Source organism: Macaca mulatta, chromosome X (genome assembly GCF_049350105.2).
Source record: "Macaca mulatta isolate MMU2019108-1 chromosome X, T2T-MMU8v2.0, whole genome shotgun sequence".
Lineage (NCBI taxonomy): Eukaryota > Metazoa > Chordata > Mammalia > Primates > Cercopithecidae > Macaca > Macaca mulatta.
The window spans coordinates 110,493,280-110,515,894 of record NC_133426.1 but is presented as its reverse complement, the minus strand read 5'-3'; the positions used below and the strand labels follow the sequence as shown (position 1 = coordinate 110,515,894).

Genomic DNA, 22,615 nt, shown 5'->3' with positions numbered 1-22,615 from the left:
ATATATAACTACCAATTGTCAGGACATGTCAACAGCCTCAAGGTTTTTAAACTGTAAGGACAGTTTAAACTGTCTCATTTTAATACACGTCCTCTAATAACCCAAATTATTTCTTTTTACCTAAAAACTATCAAACTCCAAATAATAATACAAATGAAACCACACATAAACACCCCTTTCTTCTAAGAACCCTTAAACCAGCCCCAAGAAAAATCCTAACTACTGTTCCCTACACAACACCCCTCTCCAACAAAAAGTAGCCAAAATAATTAACACTCACTCTCCCTAACAACAGTTAAGGTCTCCACTCCTGAGAGAGGACTGAGAGAAGTTAACTAACTTGCCTTAGATAAACAACAAGAAAAGGGTCCCTAGAGAGCCCCTGACCGACAGGTCAGTGCCCCATCCTCACATAACACAAAACAGCAGTCCAAAAAAAAAAAAAAAAAATACGGACACCAATAAGAGAACTAACATAGAAGATTGTGCCTGGAGACATACTCACGGCTACACACATAGAACCTCCAGCCCATTCAGATAAAACCTTACACAAATCTCTGACTCACTCAGATTAAAAAAAAATAAGGCTCAACATATAAATGCCTTTGTCCTTTATATAAACAACAGACTCCCAGGAAAAAGTTTCTTCTCCTTTTATAGACATTAATACAATAAACTCCAATGGGTTCCAGTGTACACTTTCCTTTCCTTTTTAGACTGTAAATCCAGCCTCTATGAATCATCACTTCAACTCCTGATAAGTCCCAGACCAAATTGAAAACCCCTATAAATTATCACTTCAACTCCTGATTAGTCCCGAACCAAAGTCACGGGCCAAACTGAATCATACTTTCTCCAAGACAACCCACAGACTAAACACATTCCTTCCTTTTCCCAATCCATAGAAACCCAGACCCAAACCTCGGGTCCCACTCTCCACTGCAAAAATCTTTCTTCTTTCACTTATTAAACTTTAACTCTAACCTCCCCCTTGTATCCATGCTCCTTAATTCTCTTAGACATGAAACAAAAAACTCTAAATACTATCTCAAACAATAAAACACTACTACATATTTTAATACATGAATGAAACTACAACACTGATAATATCAGGATTTTAATATTTTCCACTGTGGTATCCCAGAAGAAATATTAGCTCACTAGTTGTTGCTGAGGCACTAGAAGAAAGTTAGCACAAGTCTCAAAGTCAAACCTATCTTAGTTGGAATCCTGGTTTTACCACTTAATAGCTATGTGGTCTTAGGCAATTTACTGAACATTTCTAAGCCTCAATTTCCTCATCTGTAAAATAGTGGCAGTAATACCTATCATATGAGGTTATCATGAAGTATCAAATGAAGTATCAATAAGATAATTTGTTTCAGTTCAATTTGTGTACTGAATACCTTTTTAAAAATATGTTAAAGTGTCTGACATGGTGCTAAGGTACACAATAATATAGTTACCCATTGTTTAATGTTTAACTGTTATCATTCCTAAACCTTGGCCTCATTTTCTAGGAGCTGATAACCAAGGTTTTTGGTTTTGCTTACTTGTTTGTTTTATGCCTAAGGAGACCCCCTCACTACCAGATAATGAAGGTCCTTTATAATTGTGTTAAATGGAAAGCCTAACTTTTTGTCACCATCTCACCAAGAGAATCACTCTGGTTGGATTTTTCACCCAGAAAGAATACTAGTGGAAAAGAATTCTTGACCATGTGAGATCATGGGGCAAAAAGACATTCACCTTTAATAGTAATTTTAAAATTCACATATAATAATTATGAGTTATCTTTTTTTCGTTATAAGGAAAAGATTTTTTAAAAAACATAATGTCCAATATTGGTGTGGATTCAAAAAAATGGACACACCCATACATTACATTCTGTTGGTGATTAAACTGATACAAGCATTCTGGAGAACAATTAGGTGACATTCATCAAAAACAACTTACTAAGTCTCTTTGAGTCTCAGTTTTCTTATCTGTAAAATGGGAACAGCCATGCCTACTACACAGGGGTCTCATCAGGAACTGAGAAAAGTCTGAGATTTTTACCCTACTTGCAAGTTAACAAGTCATCTGGTGGCAGTTTGATGGATGCTGGTAGAAGACATGAGACTCCTGGTGGGGCACAGTAGCTCACACCCGTAATGCCAACACTTTGGGAGACTGAGGCAAATGGATCACTTGAGCTCATGAATTCAAGACCAACCTAAGCAACCTGGCAAACCCCCATATCTACCAAAAATTTTAAAATTTCTAGAGGATCGTTTGAACCTTGGAGGTTGAAGCTGCAGTGAGCTGAGATCACACTACTGCACTCCAGCCTGGGTGACAGAGTGATACCCCGTCTCAAAAAAAATGAGACTCCCCAGCCAGTGAAGAAAGTTTATTACTCATAGCTATGGAAGTAACCAGAATATCAGCATTTTTACACTAGTTCCCAGAGCTCCAATTTCCAAAGGACAAGGTAAAGAGGTTCAGATGGCATCTATATGCATTACAGGATAACATGTTGCATTATAGGAGACAAACCCTGAATTTAGAGAACCTTAATGTTTCACAATAGGCAGCAATATGCCTACCCTTTTGCCTCAGTTAAAGACATAATGTTTATCATACTAAACAAAAAGCATGCCTGCTTTCTGATCCTGATGGAGAAACTAGCTCTATCTTCTAAGGCCATTTGCTATACAAATATTTTTGTAAAGATAATACAAAACAAAAGACATTTAGCTCCTTGTTTGAAAAAACATGCAGAGACTCAAGAGCATTATGCAGAATTGTCTCCCAACAATATCTGCTCTTCATTTTTACACAATCTTAGCTTCTGGTAAATTTCCCCATAAGTATACCGCTCCATCAGCCTCTCTGACTACTCTCACTGACAGAGACTGGGACTAAATCTGTTCAATTTGTCTCATAGAACATTTAATTAAGGCTGCCACCAACAGGATTCCAAGCAGCAGGATGAGGGCAACCTGCAGTCTTGACTTCAACCGTGCCCCTCAGAATTCCAAACCCAATCAGCTAAACAAATCCTTTAAACGACCTTAGAAAGCCAAATGGCTTTCCCCTTAAGTTTCTGTGTTGACCTTTCCACTTTGCCTAGAGTATTAATACAAGTACAGCAGGATATATTAGTAATTTCACAGAGTTACTGTTGTCCTTTAGGAGGAATTCTAGGGCAGGTCTATCTTCTATAACAACCCTGACCAATAAGTTGAACTTTACCCGAATGACTTCCAGGGCCAATGTGGTGTCATTTATCACTTTAGCTAAAGCCAAGGACAAATTTTATACCACAATTTCTAATTGAAAGGCTCTCATTGTAGAGAAAATTATCCACAGGATGCACATAATTAGCAAGTCAGTTATCCCTCCAGCAAACTCCTCTGAGTAATCAAATTACTCTCATTTTGGAGCAATATCTGCAGTGTTCTGAAGGCTACATTATCCACTGGTGACGTTTCCCTAAACACTTGGTTTCTTTTGCCAAAAAGGATGAACTATCGTTAGATTTCAAATTGTCTGGAATGCTGAGATTCTTTTCAAGAGCCACAATAGTGTGGCTGGAGTCAGTTGGTTGGACTAGAACAGCAGTACCATAATGTGAAAAACGTGTCAATAGAGGTGAGGTACCATTGATAGTCTTGAGGTGGGGCCAAAGATTCGATGTAGCTAATCCAGAAATGGGCAGGGCCCTATCCTAGGTATCCTCCCTCACCATGAAGCAACTAGGTCAACTTTTGGCAGGGATCACAAGTATGTCATGCAGTGGTGTCCTCTGCAATACGAACATCAAGTCCTTTACTTTGTGCCCAGTCTCTGATGGTACATGTGATACAGGCAGCATTTCTGGCAATCTGGTCAGTGCAGACCTGAACAGCAGCTTGATTACAGTCAGTCTCATCAGAAAATGAGCCTTCACATGACATCTACTTGTGTGACTCTGACAGTGTGGTCAGTAGCTGCAAATAGTTTCCACAGCTTTCAGTCCCAAAGAGGGAAGTCTTTAATCTGTCTGTCTCTAGTTTTCCAAGTGGCAGACCAAACAGCTAGGCCATTGACAACAGTAAAAATATAACAATGTTCATCAAGAACAGTATTGGCCAGAGTATGAGAATGACCTTGAGTTCTGTCCTTTAAGTAGAGTGGCCGTGTCCGTTTTCAGCTCTGTATAGCAGAAACTGAAGTTGAACAGTTGTCACAGACGAGTGGACACCGTTGGTTTCAGATTATTGTAAGTATAAGTGAATCAGGCCCAGCAATTTGGGAAAGCTATGTGAATTGAGAATTCCATGGAACCAGTGGCTTTGCTTCAGATGGCAGAGTGAGGAATAAATTTTCCCCCTCAGGGATAGCTGCCATTCTGTCATGTAAAGCCACGATGCTGCTGGAGCTAGGCTGGCTGCATTTTTGAATTCACCTTTTCTATTTGAAAAGTGAGGCTCGTTGAGTTTTCCTCACCTTATTAGTCATTGAGTCTAAGTTGACTCACCCCAAAGTGGAAATATCAATCTGGATAGTCACAAGGCCTCCTTGGGTCAGGTGTTCAATTTTGACAAGAGCCCAATAGTAAGCTAATAGCTACTTTTCAAAAGAGGCGTGTGTGGTAGCTTTATCAGGGGAACAGTGGGTTCAAAGCCCCAAAGGATAATAGGTTGCCTCCCTTTGCCAGATGATCTGATTGGAAAAATAATCAGTCACAGAGGCTTGTAGCTTAAAGGGGTCATTAGGATTGTGAGGACCCAAAGATAGAGAGCATGGCACAGCTTACTGAAAAGATTCCAATTCAGCCTTTTGACTAGGGACCTACTCAAAGGATGCTGATTTGAAGGATAGCTAATATGAAGGACCAAGTAGAATGCCCAAGAGAGACACATACTGTCTTCAATACCCAAAGAGTCAAAGAAGGTTTTTTTCTCTGATGCCTGGGGCTTAAGAAAAAACAGCTTTTTCTTGATTGCCAGAGGGATTAAGCATTGTGAATCTGCCCACATTGTCCCAAGAAACTTCATTTGGCAAGTAGACCCCTACATTTCTTTGGAGTTTACTAGCCTTTCTATTTGCAAAGGTGTGATAACACCAAAGTCAGAGCTATTGAGACTGAGGCGTCTGACTTAGCAATCAACAGGACATCATCTATAGCATGAAAACTATGGACTTCAGAGGGTAGAGGCACCATGCTAAATCCTGACCTATTCGCTGGCGTCAAATGGCAGGGAAGTTTAGGTATCCCTAGAGGAAGACTACAAATACATGTTTGAGGTTTTGCTACATGAATGCAAACTTTTCTTGATCTTGGATCTTTGATGCCTCTTGCTCTATCCAGAGCAAGTCATTGGCAATGTTCAAAACAGTACACTAAGTGGCATAATTCCATGTAATGAATTCAACTACAGTCACAAACTGAATCTGATGGGTAATAATTCACTGTAGGCTTCCTGCTTCTGTTAGTCTTTTTCACTTGCCATACAAGACTGTTGTGTTGAAATATTGTATCTTTTACTACCTCTGCTGCCTTTAGGTATTAGTCAAGACAATTCCTCTTCTTCCAGGGATTCTATACTGTCTTTGTTGGACGGCACAGTAGGGGAAGAAAGCAATTAAAGTGTCTCACTACCACTTCTCTACATGTAGCTCTTTACAATTTAGAGAATCCCCACTTATGAGACAAAGAAGTACAAGAATATAGTTCATTAATTCCTACTATACATTCAGATGCAGAAACAGCATCATAGTATATTGAACTGGCCTAAAGGGTCCCGCCTAGAAGCTGATATTGCTTTTCTGGCCCCAATGCAAACCCTGCTTAAACCCTATTACCTGAATCTGGGCACATTTTCCTTCCACAGGTTCAGGTTGAATAGTGACTTCAGCACCCATATCCAGTAAAACCATTGAAGTTCGAGTCCTTCCCCTCCCCCAAATTCCCCAGAATATTCATATGAGTGTCTATGGCCTTTTATCCCCCTTGGAATCAGTCACATTTCTGTTTTTATTTTTAAAACGTTGAGATTGGGGTGCATGGGGAGGGATCAGATGGCATGTAAGGAAAGAGAAGCCCTGTGTCATTCAACAAGGCTTTGCATTAACTTTTAGTTTTTATTGGCATGGCAGCAACTCATGACTCAACCAAATGAATTTCCAATGTTTTCAATTTGTCTAATGCTTTATATTGAGTAGCAAGTCCCTCATAACTGACACCATTTATTTTAGCCTCAAGAACAGCAGCCACAGACATAGCAACAGACACGTTGCTTTCTGGTTTGGACTGTGAGATTTACATCCTCTGGCTGACCTAGGCTTCACTTAAACAACAGCAAATTGCCTTAAAGTCAGCTTTAATCCAGAACATCTAGAGCACCATTGCCATAACATCTTCTAAGTTTGGGGCCAATTTCACTATTAGAGTGAAGAGAATTTTCTAAAACAGCAGGGCTGGTCACCAGAATTTATCTAGATTTATTTGGATCAATTTTTCATTCTCCAGTGGATCACCTTCATCAACATCATGAACCCAATCCAGGCCAATAAGATCCTGACTACTAGTAAATACCTCATCTATGGTTTTCCATGGGAGTTTGGTTGTCTCAAGGAAATCTCTCAGAGAGTACCTAAATGTTCTTATAAGCAGCCAGGTTATAAGGTTGAATTGATAGGCTGAAGGAGCGGTTGACCTGTAAGATGGCCCAGCTATTGCTTTTCTTCCTTAACAAGCATTACATTGCCCGCAAACCCAATCTCCTAAGTGAAGCAGTCAACATTTTAAAAAATCACCTGGTTTTGTAGCAGGACAAGCCGCAGACAAAAACCCCTCAGACACCGAGTTAAAGAAGGAAGGGCTTTATTCAGCCGGGAGCTTCGACAAGACTCACATCTCCAATAACTGAGCTCCCCAAGTAAGCAATTCCTGTCCCTTTTAAGGGCTCACAACTCTAAGGGGGTCCACGTGAGAGGGTCGTGATCGACTGAGCAAGCAGGGGGTACGTGACTGGGGCTGCATGCACTGGTAATTAGAATGGAACAGAACAGGACAGGGATTTTCACAGTGCTTTTCTATACAGTATCTGTAATCTATAGCTAACATAACTAATTAGGTTGGGGTCAATCTTTAACTATCAGGCCCAGGGTGTGGCACCGGGCTGTCTGCTTGTGGATTTCATTTCTGCCTTTTGGTTTTTATTTCTTCTTTCTCTGAAGGCAGAAACTGGGCATAAGACAATATGGGGGTGGTCTCCTCCCTTAGTTTAGTTTGTACCCACAGTGGTTTTCTAACTGTTGTCTAAAAAGGGCAAGAACTTATGCCCATCCAGGTTGCATCTTAGTGCTGATGGTTATAGTGGAGTGGGCCTTAGGGTAACCACCAGATTAATGAAGACATCCCTTTTGCATAGGAGAGTTAGTAACAACCAGACCACTATTCACGCAGAGGTCTTTAAACTCACTTTCCAATTATCAGCCTATAATCACCTCCCCAATGTCTCACAGGAAATAAAGTAACGAACCATTTATTGCATGGTTGACTATAAAATTTGGTCAACAAGCTGCTACTGATTCACATAGATTTGCCCCCAAATCCCATTTATTAGCCTATAAGGCCCTCATTCTTCCTCTTATAGAAAATCTTGTCCCTATCAGCATCATTGCCAACTCATCACCACCTCATCATCAAAACTGTTAAGAACTGTGAATAACTATGAAACTTAGTTTGCCACAGTTTTATAGATGCTGGTAAACTATGTAGTACTCCTAGGGTAGAGACAAAGGACTGTTTATTACTAAGGCAATAGCAGTAGTCAGAGTATCAGCATTTCATGTTGGTTTTTCAAGCCTCTGTTCCTACAGGGTAACAGGAAGAGGGAAAAATGACACTTTCACACTCACTGGGTCGCATTAAAAGGAAAAAAATCTAAGCTTAGGGAACACAAAATTTTTATGCCTGTCTTTTGCTTCAGAGGGAATCACTATTTCTGTGTTCTAAGGCTATGAGCAAATTGGGCTTTCTTCCTTTGGAAGATACCTTCCCTATCTTGTAAGGTTGTTTCCTATACAAATATTAAAGGAGTTATTAAGAAATTATTTTAGGCAGATAGAGAGGATAACGGATCCTTGGTAAGGCTTTTTTTTTTTTTTTTTTTCCTTTTAAACCAGCTCCAGAAACATTTCTTGTCTAGCAGAAAAACTGCTTGATGGGCCAGGCCGGCAAGCTTTGATATGCAAATACAGGCCATTAGAAACTGAGTCCATCCAATATGGCGATTCCCACCTTCTTCTTGTCACCACTTGTGCCTAGCATCACAGCCACCCCCAGATATCCCCACATGTGTAGAATATCATGGCACCCTGCATTGGCATATTAAAAGGCTAGGGTAGGAGGGACAGTTTTTTTGCGGGCTACATGAATGACATACCTAGTCAAACCAATCCCCTGGACCCTATGTAAATCAGACACCGCCTCCTCCAGCCTCCTAATATAACCGTTTTCTGCCACACTCTGGCTTTCCTCTCTCTGCTTGGAGCCCCCCTCCCTCTGTCTCTGTACAGGGAGCCTCTTTCTTTCTTGCCTATTAAACTCTCCACTCCTTAAAATCACTCCACGTGTATCCGTGTTGTTTTATTTAAATCAGCGTGAGACAAAGGATCCTGGTGTTCCTCCAGTCATGTGAGCCGTATCATAAAAATCCTTGAAAAGATAGTCCAGAACAAAGGGCAATCGGTGTTTTGTTTGTAAGACATGCAGGAACAAGAAAAACTCATGGAGAACTGTCTCCCAACATGATATTTTCAGGGTCAAACAGTAAAATGTAGACTACAAATGCTATACATGTTGTAGTTGCTTGATACATAACATCTAAATCTTAGATAAATTTGCATCTACAAATGTTTCAAATGGGTATGAGAGAAAGAGGAGTTCTTTTGAATCTGCAGAAAATCCATTCTATTTCTGATAGTTAAAATGTTTTCTTAAAAGAAAAATAGGCAAATTGAACAATTTAGTGTGGTTTTTGCAAAATGTATTTCTAAGAGGTCTGTGTTATAGAATAGGTTATAAAATTGCAAATAATAAAATAAAACAACTTTTTGGTGCCTGTTTCTTGGGACAGGGAGTTGAATGACAAAGCTGTTGGCACCTAAGGAAAATCCCTCTTATCTTATTGAACAGGTGACAAACAAGGATAAAATACTTGTGATGTGCATGCATGCATTTGGTGTAAATAAAGGTTTTTATCAATCCTTTCCCTGCTACTCTGAAGTCACTAGACCTAGGTAATGAGGCTGATTACTTAGGGAAAGGAAAAACGGCATCACAGATCATAAAGTAGAAAAAAGTAACATATGACCCAAATAAATTCTCATCTGACAAGAAGAGGAAATAGAAAGCTCTTCCACTGCTGCAAATTATTTAAAAGTGAACCTAACATCCCAGTAGCAATGAGCACGCCTAGTGCCTAGATCATGGTTTCCAAAACCATTCTCCGTAACAAAGCACTAAAAAAATCCCACAATGATGAGGGTATCTCAAGGAGATATAAAGGCCAACTGAAAGAGTTCCCCATAACCAAAGCTGGAGCAATTTAAACAACAGAATAAAATGTATTATTGGATTATAACTCTAAGTATAAAATAAGTAGGTGTTCATACTGCCATAAATAAATGGATGAATAAATAGTCTCCATGCAGAAGAATCCAAATATTTTATGTAGATACTCTCAAGGAGGTGAAGCATAGCTCTCAATTATCTAAGTGTGGGCTGTGCATAGTGACTTCCTTCCAAACAGTAGAGTATGAAAAGAGGGTAAAAAGTATTCCTTTATAGTGAAGAAACCTGACACATACTACCTCAACCTGGTGATCAAGGTTGACATCAACAGGAATAAGTCATGTTGATAGTATGTACCTTTAATATAATGTAATGAAAATGGTATTTACCACTGTGACCTTCTCCCCAAAACACGTAACCCCAATCTAATCATGAGAAAGACACTGGACACATCTCACTTGAGAGACATTCTAAAAAATCCCTTACCAGTACTCCATTAAGCTGTCAACTTCATAAAGAACAAGGAAAATTTGAGAAATATCACAAACAAGAGAAGCCCAACATTTAGACTCGACAACTCAATGTATTGTGGTATCTTGAATGAGGTCCTGGAACAGAAAAACAATATTAGATAAAAACTATGAAAATATGAATAAAGTAAAGGACTTTATTTCATAATAATATATCAATATTGGTTCATTAATTGTGACAAATATAACATACTAATGTAAGATGTTAAAATAGGGAAAACTGGGTGCAGAGCATACAGGAACTCTCTGTGCTAGCTTTGCAATTTTTCTGAAAATATAAAACTTTTAAAATAAAAAGCTTATATTTTATAATAACACACTTCATAATCTTGGCTAACAGCGCTCCCTCTGCCTGAAATGTCTTTCCTATTATATTTGTCTATTAAAAATTTTACTTATCTTTCAGGTTCTCTCCATGAAGCTTTCTTTGACCTACACAGTCAGACATTCAGACGTTTTCATTTCCCTCTTCTCAGCTTCCAAAGCACTTTGCTTGTACTTTTCACATGCTAGTCATTATATTCTGCCTTCTACTATAGTTATTTATGTGAATCTCTTAGCTTGCCTATTGGCTTGTAAGTTTCTGGACAGAAGGGAGTGGATCTTTAATTCTGCAAACATTTATTTAACTTTCAGTACATTCCAGGAACTCTGTTAGGGTCTGAAGGCTACAAAGATGAGTGGGATTCCCCCTCCTCTTAAGGAACTCACGATCTGAAGGGGGAGACAGAATGCATACTCTTATAATATAAATCACACTCTGATAAGTGCTGTAGGGAACTAAGGTATTATGTGCCTTTCATGTACCGGGCACTTTACATGCTTTCCTTTCTTTAATCCTCACAACAACCTGCATGATAAGCATTACAATTATGTTTTATAAATGAGGAAGTTAAGACTATGAGAGGCCAAATAACTTGCAGAATATCAGGGATTCAAACCCAGGTGTACTGATGTCCAAAGCCTATACTCTTTTCATTTTACCATTATTTAACACAATGCCTGGTATCTAGTAGGTGTTCAATAAGTATCTGTTGAAAAATGACTAGAGCACTGGTGGTATTCACTAGCCTCAAATTATACATATGAAATATACACATTATATGGAATAATTTAAAGAGATACAAACAAGAAGTTTACATTTTAGTCCCTACTTGTTAATTCTCCACTGCAATTCTCAACTGATTCTTCACTACCCAATCTGGCCTTTTAATTATTGATAACTTACCTTGCAGTCTTCTAGGCTCCTTATGTAAATAACTCTGAATCGCTGAACAGCTGTGATCCTTTACATCATTAAATAATGGTTTTCCACAGCTTTTCCCTTCAACAAAGCTCTGAAGGCTTGGTGAAGTCAACTGAAGAGTTATAAGCAACAGTTAAGAATACTTTCCTGGCCGGGCGCGGTGGCTCAAGCCTGTATCCCAGCACTTTGGGAGGCCGAGACGGGCGGATCACTAGGTCAGGAGATCGAGACCATCCTGGCTAACACGGTGAAACCCCGTCTCTACTAAAAAATACAAAAAACTAGCCGGGCAAGGTGGCGGGCGCCTGTAGTCCCAGCTACTCAGGAGGCTGAGACAGGAGAATGGCCCGAACCCGGGAGGCGGAGCTTGCAGTGAGCTGAGATCCGGCCACTGCACTCCAGCCTGGGAGACAGAGCGAGACTCCGTCTCAAAAAAAAAAAAAAAAAAAAAAAAAAAGAATCCTTTCCTTTATTTTACTCACTGGACACTCATCCAACAAACATTTATTTAACAACTCAAATGTGGCATATACTCTACTAAGAGCCATCAGGAAAACAAAATTTGATTAATGGAATGCTTATCAAGCTGTTATTTTAGCTAGTTTTCTTTTTTTATTTTTTTATTATACTTTAAGTTCTAGGGTATATGTGCACAACGTGCAGGTTTGTTACATATGTATACATGTGCCATGTTGGTGTGCTGCACCCGTTAACTCGTCATTTACATTAGGTATATTTCCTAAGGCTATCCCCCCTCCCTCCACCCCACAACAGTCCCCAGTGTGTGATGTTCCCCATCCTGTGTCCAAGTGTTCTCATTGTTCAGTTCCCACCTATGAGTGAGAACATGTGGTATTTGGTTTTCTGTCCTTGTGATAGTTTGCTCAGAATGATGGTTTCTAGCTTCATCCATGTCCCTGTCCCTACAAAGGACATGAACTCATCCTTTTTTATGACTGCATAGTATTCCATGGTGTATATGTGCCACATTTTCTTAATCAGCCTATTATTGATGGACATTTGGATTGGTTCCAAGTCTTTGCTATTGTGAATAGTGCTGCAATAAGCATATGTGTGCATGTGTCTTTATAGCAGCATGATTTATAATTCTTTGGGTATATGCCCAGTAATGGGATGGCTGGGTCAAATAGTATTTCTAGTTCTAGATCCTTAAGGAATCGCCACACTGTCTTCCACAATGGTTGAACTAGTTTACAGTTCCACCAATAGTGTAAAAGCGTTCCTATTTCTCCACATCCTCTCCAGCACCTGTTGTTTCCTGACTTTTTAATGATTGCCATTCTAACTGGTGTGAGATGGTATCTCATTGTGGTTTTGATTTGTATTTCTCTGATGGCGAGTGGTGATGAGCATTTTTTCATGTGTCTGTTGGCTGCATAAATGTCTTCTTTTGAGAAGTGTCTGTTCATATCCTTTGCGCACTTTTTGATGGAGTTGTTTGATTTTTTCTTGTAAATTTGTTTAAGTTCTTTGTAGATTCTGGATATTAACCCTTTGTCAGATGGGTAGATTGTAAAAATTTTCTCCCATTCTGTAGGTTGCCTGTTGACTCTGATGGTAGTTTCTTTTGCTGTGCAGAAGCTCTTTAGTTTAATTAGATCCCATTTGTCTATTTTGGCTTTTGTTGCCATCGCTTTTGGTGTTTTAGTCAAGAAGTCCTTGCCCATGCCTATGACCTGAATGGTATTGCCTAGGTTTTCTTCTAGGGTTTTTATGGTTTTAGGTCTAACATTTAAGTCTTTAATCCATCTTGAATTAATTTTTGTATAAGGTGTAAGGAAGGGATCCAGTTTCAGCTTTCTACATATGGCTAGCCAGTTTTCCCAGCACCATTTATTGAATAGGGAATCCTTTCCCCATTTCTTGTTTTTGTCAGGTCTGTCAAAGATCAGATGGTGGTAGATGTGTGGTATTATTTCCAAGGGCTCTATTCTGTTCCGTTGATCTATATCTCTGTTTTGGTACCAGTACCATGCTGTTTTGGTTACTGTAGCCTTGTAGTGTAGTTTGAAGTCAGGTAGCATGATGCCTCTAGCTTTGTTCTTTTGGCTTAGGATTGTCTTGGCAACGCAGGGTCTTTTTTGGTTCCATATGAACTTTAAAGTAGTTTTTTCCAATTCTGTGAAGCAAGTCATTGGTAGCTTGATGGGGATGGCATTGAATCTATAAATTACCATGGGCAGTATGGCCATTTTCACAATATTGTTTCTTCCTATCCATGAGCATGGAATTTTCTTCCATTTGTTTGTGTCCTCTTTTACTTCGTTGAGCAGTAGTTCTCCTTGAAAAGGTCATTCACATCCCTTGTAAGTTGGATTCCTAGGTATTTTATTCTCTTTGAAGCAATTGTGAATGGGAGTTCACTCATGATTTGGCTCTCTGTTTGTCTGTTATTGGTGTATAGGAATGCTTGTGATTTTTGCACATTGATTTTGTATCCTGAGACTTTACCGAAGTTGCTTATCAGCTTGAGGAGATTTTGGGCTGAGACAATGGGGTTTTCTAAATATACAATTATGTCATCTGCAAACAGGGACAATTTGACTTCCTCTCTTCCTATTGGAATACGCTGTATTGCTTTCTCTTGCTTGATTGCCCTGGCCAGAACTTCCAACACTATGTTGAATAGGAGTGGTGAGAGAGGGCATCTTTGTCCTGTGCCAGTTTTCAAAGGGAATGCTTCCAGTTTTTGCCCATTCAGTATGATATTGGCTGTGGGTTTGTCATAAATAGCTCTTATTATTTTGAGATATGTCCCATCAATACCTAGTTTATTGAGAGTTTTTAGCATGAAAGGCTGTTGAATTTTGTCGAAGACCATTTCCGCATCTATTGAGATAATCATGCGGTTTTTGTCTTTGATTCTGTTTATATGATGGATTACATTTAATGATTTGCATATGTTGAACCAGCCTTGCATCCCAGGGATGAAACCAACTTGATCATGGTGCATAAGCTTTTTGATATGCTGCCGGATTCGGTTTGCCAGTATTTTATTGAGGATTTTTGCATCGATATTCATCAGGGATATTGGTCTAAAATTCTCTTTTTTGTTGTATCTCTGGCAGGCTTTGGTATCAGGATGATGTTGGCCTCATAAAATGAATTAGGGAGGATTCCCTCTTTTTATATTGATTGGAATAGTTTCAGAAGGAATGGTACTAGCTCCTCTTTGTACCTCTGGTAGAATTCTGCTGTGAATCCGTCTGGTCCTGGACTTTTTTTGGTTGGTAGGCTATTAATTACTGCCTCAAATTCAGAACCTGTTATTGGTCTATTCAGGGATTCCACTTCTTGCTGGTTTAGTCTTGGGAGGGTGTGTGTGTCCAGGAATTTATCCATTTCTTCTGGATTTTTTTTTTATTATTATACTTTAAGTTCTAGAGTACATGTGCATAACGTGCAGGTTTGTTACATATGTATACTTGTGCCATGTTGCTGTGCTGCACCCATCAACTTGTCAGCACCCATCAACTCGTCATTTACATCAGGTATAACTCCCAATGCAATCCCTCCTCCCTCCCCCCTCCCCATGATAGGCCCCGGTGTGTGATATTCCCCTTCCCGAGGCCAAGTGATCTCATTGTTCAGTTCCCACCTATGAGTGAGAACATGCGGTGTTTGGTTTTCTGTTCTTGCGATAGTTTGCTGAGAATGATGGTTTCCAGCTGCATCCATGTCCCTACAAAGGACACAAACTCATCCTTTTTTATGGCTGCATAGTATTCCATGGTGTATATGTGCCACATTTTCTTAATCCAGTCTGTCACTGATGGACATTTGGGTTGATTCCGAGTCTTTGCTATTGTGAATAGTGCCGCAATAAACATACGTGTGCATGTGTCTTTATAGCAGCATTATTTCTAATCCTTTGGGTATATACCCAGTAATGGGATAGCTGGGTCATATGGTACTTCTAGTTCTAGATCCTTGAGGAATCGCCATACTGTTTTCCATAATGTTTGAACTAGTTTACAATCCCACCAACAGTGTAAAAGTGTTCCTATTTCTCCACATCCTCTCCAGCACCTGTTGTTTCCTGACTTTTTAATGATTGCCATTCTAACTGGTGTGAGATGGTAACTCATTGTGGTTTTGATTTGCATTTCTCTGATGGCCAGTGATGATGAGCATTTTTTCATGTGTCTGTTGGCTGTATGAATGTCTTCTTTTGAGAAATGTCTCTTCATATCCTTTTGTGTAGAGGTGTTTATAGTATTCTCTGATGATAGTTTGTATTTCTGTGGAATCGGTGGTGATATCACCTTTATCACTTTTTATTGTGTCTATTTGATTCTTCTCTCTTTTCTTCTTTATTAGTCTTGCTAGCGGTCTATCAATTTTGTTGCTGTTTTCGAAAAATCAGCTCCTGGATTCACTGATTTTTTGAAGGATTTTTTGTGTCTCTGTCTCCTTCAGTTCTGCTCTGATCTTAGTTATTTCTTGCCTCTGCTAGCTTTTGAATATGTTTGCTCTTGCTTCTCTAGTTCTTTTAATTGTGGTGTTAGGGTGTCAATTTTATATCTTTCCTGCTTTCTCTTGTGGGCATTAAGTGCTATAAATTTCCCTCTATACACTGCTTTATATGTGTCCCAGAGATTCTGGTGTTGTGTCTTTGTTCTCATTGGTTTCAGAGAACATGCTAGTTTTCTTCAGACCTTAAAACCCTGCAGTAACAACTTCATTAGTCATCAGGGAAATGTAAATTAAATATATGACTAGATACCACTGCATACTCAATAAAATGCCTAAAATCAAAAACTGACAAAACCATGTGTTGGCAAGGAAGTGGAAAAACTGGAACTCTCATACACTGCACAAGGGAGTGAAAATTTGAACAACCACTTTGGAGAACTGTTTGGCAGTATCTATTAAGGCTAAGAATACACATATCCAGTGACCCAGCAATTCCATTCCTGAGTATATACCTAAAAGAAATGAGTGTATTTGTGCACCAGAAGACATGTACAAGAAAGTTTATAGTCATACTATTCATGGTAGCCCCAAAATGGAAACAATTCAACAATACAATGGATAAATAAATAGTAGTATATTCATGCAACAGAATGGCAATAAGAATAACTAACTGTCATTCAGGGAGCAATGCGAATCTCACAAAAATAACAGTAAGAGAAAGAAATCAAACACAGAAGAGTACATGGTATTTTATTCCATTCACACAAAGTCCAAAAACAGCCAAAACCAATCAATGGTGTTAGAAATGAGGATTGTGCTGTCTACGGCCATACCACTCTGAACGCACCCAGTCTCATCTGATCTCGGAAGCTAAGCAGCGTCAGACCTGGTTAGTACTTGGATGGGAGAAATGAGGATTGTGGCTACTATTAGATGAAGTAGTTAAGGAGCATGGGCACACTGGAGAGCTTCTAGGGTGCTGGTAATATTCTTTTTCTTGATTTGGTGTGGATTACACAGTTGTGTTCACTTTGTAAAAATGCAATTTGTATGTATGTTATACTTCAATAAAAAATAAAGCTTACAAACAGAACTCTGCATCATATTCCATTCTTTTAGTAATGTCTCCTAAGCTTACCTGATTAGAAGAATTGCTTGGGGCCCTTGTTTAAAAACGTAAATTTCCAGTCCTGATCCCAGACCTGCTGAATCAGAATCTATGGGCATGGGAGAGTGCAGCGAATCATCATTTAAAAAACAATCTTCTGAATGTATTCTTGGTATGAGGCAAGTTTTATAAACCTTGCTCTATAATGTTCAAGAATGCTTTGACTTACTGAAACTTTCATATTTGCTTGCCAGTGCTGAGTTCTGATGTCTAACTCCCCAGTGCTTTGTAGGCATAAACTGTCTAGAAGGTCCTTTAGAGAGCCTTAATTTCAATCTTCTTCTTTTAGAGTAGGAACAGAGACCCATGTTAATTTTTAACTTACCCAAGATTATAATAAAAATGTCAAAAAGACAAGAGGTGTGGCAAGAAGGCTTATTATGGTTTTGTATTCAAAGTAATAAAAGATCCAATTTATGAAGAATGCACGTGCCCCTGAAAAGATCTATAGCAGAGAAAGTAATGTCTTCCTCCAATATGTAAAGAAAGATCAGGGACTGGGGAGAGATTTTCAAATGTCTTAGGAAAGAGAAGTAATCAGAATGACCTATGAAATCAAGTGGTTAACATTAGTATGATAAAGGATTGGAAACACTGAGATAAAGTCATACCATCAATCCAGTTTACACTAAACCAAAAAATTAAAGATGCCCATAAAATCGATAGGATTTATGTGAAAGAAATAACAAAAGTCTTGCAAAGTGCACTGAAAATTGTCATCATTTCCAACCATGCTGTGTCAAGAATGTAAATTAAATTCTTAAAAGACTGGGAACTTGGAAGAGGTTTATGTAAGCGGAGCAAATTCCTGCTCTTAGAAGAATTAGAAATAAGAGGAATGATTGATGGCATATAAGCCCTGTTTATGTCTCAACATGTCAGAGCAGGATGTGTGTGGGGGGGGTGGGTATTTAACGTACGCTGGGTGGCGGTTATGTAAAGAGTATTCTTAGGGGAAAAATAAAGCAAAAGACTCTAAAGAGAAAACAGATCTAATCTTCTGTAGAACCAAATAATGAAAGATACTGTACAGCTACGGGTAAAGAAGGAAAGAATGAATATGACCCGAATAACATATTATACATATTATCTACAGATGTCCTAGAGCTGCGGTTTTCAAACTTTAGTGGGTATCAGCATCATCAAGGCCCTTAGGAGTTTGTGAAAAATAAAGATTTTTGTGCCCCTCTCCCAGGGATCCTGATTTAGCAGGTCAATGTAGGGCACCGGAACCTGTATTTTAACAAAGACACTTCCCCGCCCCCCTACCCCCACATACATATATCATGCCAAGGAGTTTCTGTTGCACACTGAAGTTCTCAAACTATTAATACTAAACCATGCTATAGCCTGTGGAGGATGGTGAAACTATGGCTAGAGAGAAATTTCCAATTGTCCCTGTATCCACCTCCTCCACATTCAAAGTCCTGGGAAGGAGCTAAACATCTAAGTCATGTGGCTGAACCTAGGTCATGTGCCTGTAGTTGGGAGAAGGAAGTAGGAATGTCTGGCTCCTCTTGGTCTCTAGTGGCAGGCAGGGCCTTTTCTTCCATCACGATGTATGCAATGGGCTGGGTGTGGTGGCTCATGCTTGTAATCCCAGCACTTTGGGAGGCCAAGGCGGGCGGATCACCTGAGGCTGGGAGTTCAAGACCAGCCTGACCAACATGGAGAAACCTCGTCTCTATTAAAAATACAAAATTAGCCGGGCGTGGTGGCACATACCTGTAATCCCAGCTACTCAGAAGGCCAAGTGAGGCAGGAGAATCGCTTGAACCCAGGAGGTGGAGGTTGCAGTGAACCAAGATCATACCGTTGTACTTCAGCCTGGGCAACAAGAGCAAAACTCCGTCTCAAAAAAAAAAAAAAAAAAATGCAATGGACAAGTCCTCCAAATTGGAAAGGGGTTCACATACTATGCAACCATTTTAAAAAGGCAGATATTTAACACAAGACAACACTGTGAAAACTTGATCAAGTTGTTGAAGAGAAGAAGAGTCCCTAGGCTAGGTGGCCATTTTGAGAACAGTAAATATTAGTATTTTGAGATCAGTGGACCAAGAATTGATTTAACGCTCAAACTCTCTGAGACTCAGAGAGGTTAGGATGACTTGCTTAAGGTCACTTACTAGAAAGTGGCAGACCAGGATTAGCCAGACTCTGTGGAGGAAGGAGGATTTCAGTTGGGCCTCAAAGTGAAAGGAAAATTGAAAACCGCAGAGAAGAATATGGGACTGGGGTGAGGAGAGAAATCCAGGGTTGGGGCACCTTATGATTACAAGAATGAGGTAGGACTAATAAGGTGTGTTTAGAAAAAATTGAATAGCTCAGTTTAGCTTGACTGGAATACTTGTACAGTGAAGAAGCAGGGGGAGATAAAAAATAGACAGAAGCCAGATCCTAGAGGGCCTTGGATGAATGTTTTGGGAAGAATAAACTGGTCAGAGTGTATCAGATTGCTTGGATCTGGATGCAGGGATACCACCAAAGTGGGAAAAAAAAAGGAAACAAATTCATATAGTGTATTGAAGCCACAGTCCTAGAGTCAGAAGGTCCTCGGGCATGTTACTTAAACTCTCTTAGCCTCATATTTGCAAATCTGTAAGACAGGGTTAATAGTAATATCTACCTCATAACGTTGTGGTGAGAATTAACTGAGATAATGGATGTGAAGGCTAATGAGTGTATTAGTCAGAGTGGTAGCAAAAAAACAGATAGCACATTCACATGAGACAATTTAGGAAAATTTAATAAAAGGACTATTATGAAATACGTGGGTAGGGCATAGGAAAATCACGAGGGATGGTAGATGACCCCAGATGAATAATGGTGAAGTTATTACTACTGCTAGTCCTGTAGGAGGGAGGAGAGGACGTGGGCAAAGTTAGTTGATGAGAGGTGGAGATATTGTGAGAGTCATCTATTAAATATTGTGAGTTTAGCCATCCCACAGAGACCCTGCAGGGAGTGAGCTGAGTGACTAAACACCCTGACCTTTGCCTTCCTTTCACAGATCTCCTGCCAGGACTTCTCAAAGATGGAACCCAACAGAAAGCCAGGTTATAAGAAAGACCCTCCAAAAGCCGGAGAAGGGGGTCTGAGCCAGAGTCACAGCTGCTTTAACCCATATCCATTCACCTAAAAATCACCCACACTGAACCATATTTCCTCAGTGTCATAAAACTTTTTTTTTTTTTAACCATTGATCCTGACACACTGCAAGGGACTAACATCTCATTCCCTTTTTAAAAAATAACTGTATGTGAATAACTGTATTCACATACCATAAAATTCACTCTTTAAAAGTGTATAATTCAGTTGCTTTTAGTACGTTCGCTGAGTCTAATTTCAGAATATTTTCGCAACTCTCCTGGGGAAAAATAAATATCCATTAGGGTCACTCCAATTTCTTCTTGCAGCCCCTGGCAACCACTAATCTAGTTTTTGTTGCCGTATAATTACCTATTTTGAACATTTCACATAAATAGAACTATTTTGTGACTGGATTCTTTTACTTAGCTTAATGTTTTCAAAGTTGATCCATGTTGTAGCATGTATCAGTATTTCATTCTTTTTCTGGCTGAATAATACTCTGTTGTATGGATACACAGTAGACTTCCCTTATCTGGAGGGGATATATTCCAAGCCTCCCAGTGGACGTCTGAAACCTCGATGGTACCGAACTCAATTGCCATCAGTCAGAACATGTTTCTATTGATGTCTTCCACCCACAAATTTAATGAATTTTCCACTTTAACTAACAGGCATTGTGGCCATAACTTTTGCAGTTTGAGGTGTGACAGCAAAACTAGCATAAATTTCTTTTTCCTTCTTCACAATTTCACAGATAGAAGATTCATTCCTACCATAGATTTTAGCAATCTCAGCATATAATCTTTTTTCTTTCTTTATTAAGACAAGAACTTTTACCTTTTGAGTCAAAAGAGGCACTTGATGGCTTCTCTTTAGCATATCTGAATCAGCATTACTACTCTTGCATTTTGGAGCCATTATTAAGTAAAATAAGGATGACTTGAACATAAGTTCTATGATGCCTGAGATGACCAAGTGACTAGCAGGTAGGTAACATATAGTGTGGAGACGCTAGACAAAGGAATGATTCATGTCCCAGGCAGGACAGAGTGGGATGATGCCAGATTTCATCACACTCAGAATGGTATGCAATTTAAAACATATGAATTGCTTATTTCTAGAATTTTCCATTTACTATTTTCAGACTGAAGTTTACCACAGATAACTGCAGCCACGGAAAGCAAGACCACAGATAAGGGGGCACTGCTTACCACATTTTGTTTATCCATTCACCAATTGATAGACATGTTGTTTTCATCTTTTGGCTATTGTTAACAAATGCTGCTATTTATCTCCGTGTACAACTCTTGCGTGTACATGTTTTCATTTCTCTTGGCTGTATATCAAGGAATGGAATTGCCGGGTCACATTTTGAGAAATTGCCAAACTGTTTTCCAAAACAGTTGCTCCATTTACAATCTCATCAGCAGTTATGAAGTTTCTCACTTCTTCACATCAGTGTCAGCACTTGTTATTGTCTGTATCTTAGCCATCCTAAGTAGCCATCCTTAACCATGAGGAGTGAAGTGGTATCTCATTATTGTTTGATTTACATTTCTCTGCTGACAAATGATGTTGCACATCTTTTTATATGCTTATTAACTTTTGTATACTTTGGAGAAATGTCTGTTCATATCTTTTAACCATTTTTAATTGGGTCAGTCTTCTTTTTATTGTACTGTTACAAGAGTTCTTTATATATTTTGTATACAAGTCCTTTATGAGATCAATGATTCACAAACGTTTTCTCCTATTCTGGAGGCTGTCTCTTTTCTTGATGATGTACCTTGAAACACAAAAGTCTTATATTTTGATGTCTCATTTTTCTATTTTTTTCTTTTGTTGCTTGTGCTTTTGTGTTATGTCTAAAAAAATATTTCTTAATCCAAGGTCACAAACGTTTACTCCTGTGGTTTTTTTTCCTAAGGGTTTTAAAGTTTTAGCTCTTACATTTAGGCCTATGACTCATCTGAGTTAATTTTCATTATGTGGTGTGAGAAAGAGATTCCCCAACTAGTGGCTGCAAGTCAGCTTCCCTGTCTCTCAGCTTCAAGACTTTTCTTCCTGGTAGCCAGCCAGCTTTTTTTCCTGGTAGATTCCTGTTACACGCAATGGGCTTTTTCTCACTACTAACACTAAATCTCTTTTTCATAACTTACTTTGTCAAAATATGACTCAACTAAAACCTGATGACCTTGGGTTTTCGTTTTGTTTTTTCAGAGAAATGAAAGAAAAATCGCTGAAGCCGATTGGGGCTGCAGTACATCCTTCCAACTTGGAGGAGAAACGGTAATAAAACAGCTTACTGCTGCCACCTGCCGTCAAGCATGGTTCAGACAACAACTGTGGCCCCGGAAGTTAGTTGCCAGGCTTAGCCAACTTAATTACTTTGGGAATAGGGTAAGCAGTAGGAGTGAGTAAAAGGTGCTGGTTAGGAACTATGTTGAATTGGCTAGCACCAGCCCAAATAAAGTAGGCAATAGCGCCTTACCTCCAAAGAATTATCACAGCAAGGGAACGCTGGTCCAGTAAGAAGAGATCTTGAGGTGTTTTTGTTTTTGTTTTCTTTTTTCAATATAATCCAGAAGTCT

At 39.2% G+C, this 22,615-nt stretch overlaps 1 protein-coding gene across 4 annotated transcripts in view; it reads left to right on the top strand.

The window, feature by feature from the left end:
* Positions 1–22,615, top strand: part of RAB9B (RAB9B, member RAS oncogene family) — a 109,339-nt gene that overhangs the window by 36,418 nt on the left and 50,306 nt on the right. For 2 of the 4 annotated variants that reach the window (XM_077987572.1, XM_077987571.1), the window contains exon 2: positions 22,245–22,313. In XM_077987572.1, the coding sequence (XP_077843698.1) occupies positions 22,245–22,313 (69 nt within the window). Of the gene's footprint in view, positions 1–22,239; positions 22,314–22,615 lie in introns of those variants that run through there. The other 2 variants (XM_028841699.2, XM_028841697.2) reach the window with 1 other exon arrangement.